The sequence below is a fragment of the Pteropus vampyrus genome, unplaced genomic scaffold (genome assembly GCF_000151845.1).
Source record: "Pteropus vampyrus isolate Shadow unplaced genomic scaffold, Pvam_2.0 Scaffold68, whole genome shotgun sequence".
Taxonomy (NCBI): Eukaryota; Metazoa; Chordata; class Mammalia; order Chiroptera; family Pteropodidae; genus Pteropus; species Pteropus vampyrus.
Window position 1 is genome coordinate 4,238,338 of NW_011888849.1, and position 8,298 is coordinate 4,246,635.

The window sequence follows — 8,298 nt, forward strand, 5'->3', positions numbered from 1 at the left end:
TTCCAATGTTTTTTCCAAGAGTGAAATAAAAGCTCTCAGGATCCAAAAGAGATTTTTCTTTTAGATATTTTACATTAAATGTTTCAGCCTTTTAACATTTCCAATTTTTACATGCTTGTCTATCTCTCAAAATCTCCCTTTTTGAAAAAGTTTTTTTAAAGTTATAACATATATAGAAAAACGTGAGGTTGGGTGAATACCAACAGCAAATTCCAGATACTGCTTTAACATATGATAAGTTACTTGCCCCTCTGAAGATCTGGTTTCATAGTCTGATATTCCTATCTGTGCTCTACAGTTATTCATTCATTTGCTCACATAGTCAATCTTTAAAATGCTTATGGGCACATGAGACATGCCAGCCACTGTGCTAGAGGCCGGTTGTATGAACATGGAAGTCAAAGTTTGGCTTATAAAAAGCTTGCAGTCTAATTAAAGTACTTTGAGATAAATGCCATTTTAGATAAGGGTCAGCTGAGAGTGCTCCAGGAGAACAGAGGAAGGGCTCCAAACCCATCCTGGAAGGTGGGAGTGGTCAGGTAAGTGTCACGGTGCTGGATCACAGCTGGGGTGGCTTCCTCCCTGTTCCTGCAGGACTGTGTGAAGTAGCTCCAGCCACGATGTGTGAAGAGGAGGACAGTACCGCCCTGGTGTGTGACAATGGCTCTGGGCTTTGTAAGGCCGGCTTTGCTGGGGATGATGCTCCCAGGGCTGTTTTCCCATCCATTGTGGGACGTCCCAGACATCAGGTGAGCAAAATTCAGGAAAATAATTTTGGAAAAATGTTTAGAAAAGTGAGAAATGGGGCTATAGATTGGATCCCTCTATGTCTGTATCCATGGGTATCCACAGATTGTCTATAGCTCTCTGCCCAGAAATTATGTAACCTTGCTAAAAATGTACCTCTGATGATTAATGTCAAGGAATAAGTGTCGGTTTCATACACATCATAGATTATCTAGTGGGTGTCTATCAGATATGTCTGTCCCTTTTTCATAAGTTCCTTTGGTCTAAATATAATCTTTATCATCATCATCATCATCATCATCATTATCATCAACATCATCAGAAACACTTATGAGTTACCTGATGTATATTGTACTTACTCTTTGGAGAGAAACTAAACTAAAAACCGAGGTCATTCATTCTCAAAAAGTTTGATGCTAAGATAAAAGTAAGCATTGTTAACAAATGTAATTTTGCATACTGCTAGTAGTCAATGACATTATATCCGGACAGCCACATGATAATTTTACATATCAGTATGTATAAACAAAATGTTGGTGGCAGCCACATGGTAAAAACTGAAAATTTCATCTCAGAAAATACAATTCATCAGAAATGTATTTTGCTCATTGAACCTATCTGAGTGATATTTATGGCTCTCAGTATGGCATATATTCACAAGAACAAATAATAGAAGTCTCGCCCAATGCATGAACTCGCTCTTTGTTGAACCGTATGCAGTGTATGCAGTGGGGTTATTTTGCACAAACCACTATTTACAGATCTACAGTAGCCATGACTGTTTTGCAATTCTGAAACAGTCACTCTAATGCATTTTAAAATTCCAGTAGTGAGAATTCTCTTTCTTTTTTTTTTTAAGTTTCATCTTAGCGATTAAAAAAATATATCTGATGTATTTTGATGTTGATTGGTATTGATTTACCTATCAGAAATCAAACTGAGTGGTTTTTTTGTTGATGTTATGCTTTTGCTTATAATGGTTAGAAAATAATATTCATATACTCTTAAGTAGGCAACAGCTTTAAAGGTACAGTTTAAGGGATTTATTAGAGGTAAAATGATATTTAACTTATATGTAAAATTTTCATACATTCATTAAACAAATACTTATTGAGTGACAAATATGTGATAGGCAATTTGTTATAGCGGCAAACCAGACAAACACAGTCTCTGCCTTAACAGAGCTCATCAAGGAACATAGAAGATACAACACACATGTCAAGTTGTGTTACCACAGGGTCCTCTGCCATCTGGAGGCCGATTTAGTCTGTTTCCAATCAACTGAGGGATGTTTCTTAAGAACATAATGACCATTAGGACGCAGCATATTGCTGTTGGTACCAAAAAAGGAACTTTTGTCTTATGATAATTTAACCTTTTGTGATTGGACTGTGATCAATTCATAAGTTCTGGGAGAGGCTGATTCATTATGTGTTGAATCTTTTTAGGGAGTAATGGTGGGAATGGGACAAAAAGACAGCTATGTGGGTGATGAAGCACAAAGCAAAAGAGGCATCCTGACCTTGAAGTACCCGATAGAACACGGCATCATCACCAACTGGGATGACATGGAAAAGGTACCGGGAGTTTCGCTGTAGGTTGAGCCCTCAGGTTGCGTAATTCCCTTGGCCCCTGATTCAAAACATTGTACGACTGCTGGGGAAAATAATTGGCTCACCTGAAGGTCAAACATGTGCCCATGAATGGACGGTCCAGAGTGTGCCAATGGAAGCAGGCTTCTCACGGCCAGGAGAGCAAAGACGGAGATGGAGAGGATGGAGGCAGGAGATAGGGCGACCTGTCCTCTTCTTAACATACACTGCAGAGAAAAGTTTCCTTAAAAATTTCCTTACAAATAGCAACTAGGTTTTAAGGTTGGCTTTATTTGTACATTCATGTTTTCATTTGTCCTTTTACTTAACTAAATTAAATCATTTTCCCATGAATATTAACTAAAGTGAAAGTAGGGGATAAAGAAAACAGTTAAATAATAATAACATTTACTCTGGGCCAGGCACTGGGCTAAAGAGTAACTCCAGGGTTACCTTACTTAATTCTCACAAAGACATACTAATTATTTTCACATTACTCATGAAGAGACTGGAGCTGAGGAGGGTTAAAATATCGCCTAAGCTCACACAACCAAGAACTGGTCGAGCTGGAATTTGAACTCAGATTTGGCTTCAGAGCTTGTGCCCTTAATCACTGCACATCCCACCTCACAGGCCTGCATTTGGGTTTTTGTTCATTCATTTATTAGATGTGAATCCTGGGGTAAGTTACGCACAGTCTTGGAGCTTCAGTCTCAGCGTCGGTGAAATGTGGGCACTTCATGAGTGCTTGTCAGATTTTATTTGGTCCTGGTTTCGTTGAGCTCGTTCTGGTTCTTCCTGGGGTCTGCAGTGCTCCCTTAACATTGTATCATTGCGTGTTTCCTGTGTCCCCCCCACTAGATCTGGCACCACTCTTTCTACAATGAGCTTCGTGTTGCCCCAGAAGAGCATCCAACTCTGCTCACCGAGGCACCCCTGAACCCCAAGGCCAACCGGGAGAAAATGACCCAGGTAAATACTCACTCCGGAATCTAGCACTTTGGGCTTGGGAAAGTCCTGTTTGAAAGGGACAGTGCAGGACAGCAGAGAGATGACCCATTACAGCAGTCCACTCATAGACTGACTACTTCCCAGGAACTTGGGATTCCAAAGGATGGGAACATCTCGATGGTACTTATATTCTTACTGCAGGAACTACTCCCTCTGACCTCTGACCTCTAAGAGCAATAGGGCATTTAAAAGATTTAATTGAAAAAGCAATGTGTTTAGGCTAAAAATTCTAAGAAGTCATTTCTAAGTGCAAGATAATGTACAGTGGGGAATTTTAGCTCTGGAGTCAGACAGATCTAGGTTTGAAAACTGGATCTGTCACTTATTAGCTATGTGACCTTACATACTTCACTTAACTTCTTAGAGCCTCAGTTTCTTTGTCTATACCCTGGGAATAATAATAGTGTGATTATCATTCAAAGGATTGACATGAAGTTTAATGAGGCAAAATATTACATAAGTATCATCATGCCTGGTACAATAAACATTCAACAAATAATTGTTATTATTGTCATTGTTGTGACTTGTCTGAAGCTCCAAGACCTTATAGCAGGAGCCCATCCATTCTGCCAGCCAGACAAGGTTTCCAATCTGGATGAGCTCTCCAATGAAAGCATATATTGTCAGTTTCATACGTGCTATAGGTATGTGCTGGGCTAAGCACTTTACATGCATTAACTCTCTAAATCTTAATAAGGTGAAGCAGGACTTATTAGTATCCTGATAATGTAAATGAAGAAATCAAGGCTCAAATATTTTAAGTGATTGCCCTAAACTCCCACAGCTAGAAGCGGCAGAGCCTGTAACTGACCCATGGTCTTTTGGCCTTGGAGAATAACAAACAAAGACATCAGGGCCTTTTCCTCAGAGGAGCTCTTGGTGCTGATGCCAACACGCTAGCATTTTATTCTCTACAGGAAACTTCTGTGCACCTAGGAATTGCTCCGTGTAGCACAAAATGTTGTTTTTGTTGGGTATTATTGCTCCTGTGAATGGTATGGAGGCAAAAAATATAGTAGCTGCCATTTGCAACAACATGGATGGATCTCGAGATGATCACGCTAAGTGAAATAAGGCAGAAAAAGTTGAGAACCATGTGATTTCATTCATATGTGGGATATAAAACTAAAAGCAACAAACAAGCAACACAAACAAACAAAAAATCATAGACACAGACAAGAGTTTAGTGGTTACCAGAAGGAAAGGGGGCAGGGAGAGAGATAAATAAGGGTAAAGGGGGTCAAATATATGTGATGGAAGGAGATTTGACTTTGGGTGGTGAGCACAGTGCAATATACAGATGATATATTGTAGAATTGTACACTTGAAACCTATATAATTTTATTAACCAATGTCACCCCAATAAATTTAATTTAAAAAATTATAGATAGATATAGATATAGATATAGATAGATATAGATAGATAGATATAGTTGGGAATTATGGCTCTCTAACAAATGATGTCAGACATTCTGGTGAATAAACAGACCCAGGAGGATTTTGCAAATGGAGAAATAGAAGCCCATGGGTATATCAGTGTGTGCAACCTTCTCACAGGTGGCCTGGAGGGGCCGTGATTCTAACATTGTCCCTGGTCTGCATAAGCCGGGGCATTGGCATTCATATGTGGTCCTCTGTTACCAGCAGACAGTTCTCATCTGTCAGGAATCAGGGCTCCTTCCATTGCAGCAAGAGTGGCCTCAGATTCCGGAGCTGGCCTTGACCTAGCAACTACATAAAAAAGCGGAACCGATTAAGTGGAACTTCAGACAAACCACAGAACTTGGCTAATTACAACCACTCTGAGCTTCAGGTTTAAAAGGTCTCTTTGTTTATACCAGAGAAGTCAAAATCTGCATTTATCGACAGGTGTGCTTTCTTGAACACACTTGGTAAGACAGGCAGCATCACTAACTGAGCTCTTTGGATTGCTTTGCAGATTATGTTTGAGACTTTCAATGTCCCAGCCATGTATGTGGCTATTCAGGCAGTGCTGTCCCTCTATGCCTCTGGACGTACAACTGGTAGGTGCCTGCAAGGAATGGGAGCCTCCCCTGGATACACCATCAGTATGGGTTTAACGGCTATAAACATGTGGGTTGTGGGAGTTAGTTAGAACTGACAGGGCTAATCCCAGCCCCAAAAGGTCTTCTCACCTTTAAAAATGAGCCCTTCAGCTTATATTTCTGGCAGGCTTCATCTGTTATTCCTTTCTTCCTTCTCTTTCTTTCCCCCCAAGCCCTGTCTCTCCTCTCCTATCCTGTCAAATGCCTTCTTTCCTCCCTCTCAAATAAGCGGCTTAGAAATTTCCCTTCTACTAGACCAACAAGTAACCACTTGACAATATGGTACTCAAATGTCCCCAGGCATTGTGCTAGACTCTGGAGATGGTGTCACCCACAACGTGCCCATCTATGAGGGCTATGCCCTGCCCCATGCCATCATGCGTCTGGACCTGGCTGGCCGAGATCTCACTGACTACCTCATGAAGATCCTGACGGAGCGGGGCTACTCCTTCGTGACTACCGGTGAGGGCCGCAGGAGATGGAGGGAAGAGGATGTAGGGGCGGTGTGTTCTTCACAGACACATACAGGACCACAGTGACTATCCAAGGGAATGGTGGCAGGGAGCTTTGCAGATGGCAAAGGAAGGCAGCCTTGCCGACTCCAACTTCCAGAGCAAACTAAGCATGGACATTTTTGTTATGTGAAATTGCAAAAATTATTATACCATTTCCTGGAGAAGAACAGTTATAACCATCTAGTATGATGAGCTAGTCAGAGTTGTATTATTTGAACATGTTTTCATCTCCTCCATTAACAAATGGAAAAAAGAGTGCTGAGACTAAAGATAGTATGGTGTGGTGATTAACAATCTTTGAAGGTGTCTAGACAGGGCTTGGGTCCCAATTCTGCCACTCACTAGCTGCGTGACCTTGGACAAGTTCCCAGGCTCGCTAAGCCATAGTCTCTTCATCTGTAAGTTGGGGGCGAATGTGGGCCATCACCACATGATTGTTGTATTAAACGAGATGATGCACATAGAATACTCAGCAAAGAATAAGCATTCAATAATTATTAGCTAGTATTAATATCAATCCAGCAGGCAGTGACATATGTGTCTTTGAACCCTGTGCTGGTGCCACTTGGTCTCCCCCCACAAGAGCCAGTCAAATATTACTAGAGATGTTGGGATGTCCGCAGTGCCGTTGGCCATAGCTGCCTGCTCTTCCCTCACCAGTTTAGTACTGTCCAAATGTTTAGGCTTCTGGACATGCCTGAGGCTTATTCTAGACTCCAAGTTTGAGCCCTAAAGACATTAAAGTCTCTTTTTACAGTAGGGAGTTGAATTAATTCTGTTCTTGCCTCTGCTTTCCACAAAGAACCCCAAGACACCTCCAAAAGGTTCCCAGATAGAACTGATAGCTTAGAACTTCAGAGTGCAGGAGTCTGAAAGGTATCTACCTGCCCACTCTTCCATGCCTTCTTCAGTATGCCCCACTGGAGCCTCCTAGACTAGGAACGCTCATGTGCCCGAGCCTGCCGCTCTTTGGAAGGCAATGAGTATGCCAAGGGCTTACTGGAATTTACCTGGGCCAGGCAACATGGATCTCGGGAGCTTTTTGAGAACTGTGAAGCCCCAAAGGGGTTACTTCAGCATAAGAGTTTCACGTCAATTGAAAATCCAATATAAAAACTGTTATGAAACAATTATAATAGAGACTGATTAGTTAGTCCCCTAAAAAAACGTATAACAAGATTTCCTGCTCTGTGTCTTTCTCTACTAGCTCATTTTATCCCTGTCATGCATTATCCAGGTGATAATTACTAAAAGTCTACTACATGGGGGGCATTCCGCTAGGACCAGAAGTGGTTCTTTCATGGACCAAACATTTACTTACCATCATGGATTTACATTACACACTTTTTGGAGGGAGAAACTGAATTATGAGAGAAACTGAATTAGGGCAGGTAGATTTTTACCACCTGTGAGAACCCTAATGTTTGTATCTCGACAGCTGAGCGTGAAATTGTCCGGGACATCAAGGAGAAACTGTGCTATGTAGCTCTGGACTTTGAAAATGAGATGGCCACTGCCGCATCCTCCTCTTCCCTTGAGAAGAGCTATGAGCTGCCGGATGGGCAGGTGATCACCATTGGGAATGAGCGCTTCCGCTGCCCAGAGACCCTGTTCCAGCCGTCCTTCATTGGTAAGCAACGGAGTTCCACCCTGGGAAGGGGAGAGCTCCCTATCCTCCCCTCTCTAGCCAACCCTTGGCCACCAGCACCCTTCTGCATGTGGGGACATGCGAAGAGGCCACAAGGCCAAACACATTTCTAAACCAGGGCAAGAGAAAAGATGTCACATCTTAAAAATGAGAAGACTTAAGGTGCCAGGAAAGAAGTTTTTGTTCTAAGAAAACACTATTTTGTTGGGATTTCTTCAGTGCCCTTGGCCCTAGCTGCATGCTCTCTGCTCACCGGTTTTGTATCGTCCAAATGTTTAGGTTACAGCCAGAAGCATTCTTGGTGTTTGGTGAATGGTGGAATAATCAAGCATTCTCTGTGCTTAGGACACAGTGGAGCCACTGGATGGACAGGAAGGGTGTGCTGAATGCTGATTTTGGGAATAGTAGGGAAAGAGAAAAATGGAAGAGCCTGTTTCTGTATTAGCACTGATCTTTGGAGAACGGTTAGCGTAGTTGTTTACAGAGTGTAGGCTCCGGGACAGGTGAGCCTGGGTTTGAGTCTTAGTTCTATTTTCGTGATCTTGGGAAAGTCACTCAACCTCCTAAGCCTCAGTGTCTTCATCTATAAAATGAAGATCATAATAGTACCTCTCTCATAGAGTGGCTGTGAGAATTACATGAGATAAGTATGGAGCACTTAGCCCAGTGCCTGGCCAAAATGAGCACTCAATAATTATTAGGTATTTTATTATTATTAT

At 41.9% G+C, this 8,298-nt stretch overlaps 1 protein-coding gene across 1 annotated transcript in view; it reads left to right on the top strand.

Moving 5' to 3' along the window:
- ACTA2 (actin, alpha 2, smooth muscle, aorta) overlaps positions 1–7,707 on the top strand; it is a 10,993-nt gene extending 3,286 nt beyond the window's left edge. Inside the window, exons 2-7 of the mRNA XM_023531458.1 lie at positions 595–749; positions 2,196–2,324; positions 3,201–3,311; positions 5,290–5,374; positions 5,717–5,878; positions 7,370–7,707. Of these exons, the coding sequence (XP_023387226.1) occupies positions 621–749; positions 2,196–2,324; positions 3,201–3,311; positions 5,290–5,374; positions 5,717–5,878; positions 7,370–7,692 (939 nt within the window). The 5' untranslated portion in view covers positions 595–620 and the 3' untranslated portion in view covers positions 7,693–7,707. The remainder of the gene's footprint in view (positions 1–594; positions 750–2,195; positions 2,325–3,200; positions 3,312–5,289; positions 5,375–5,716; positions 5,879–7,369) is intronic.
- Positions 7,708–8,298: the final 591 nt, after the last annotated feature.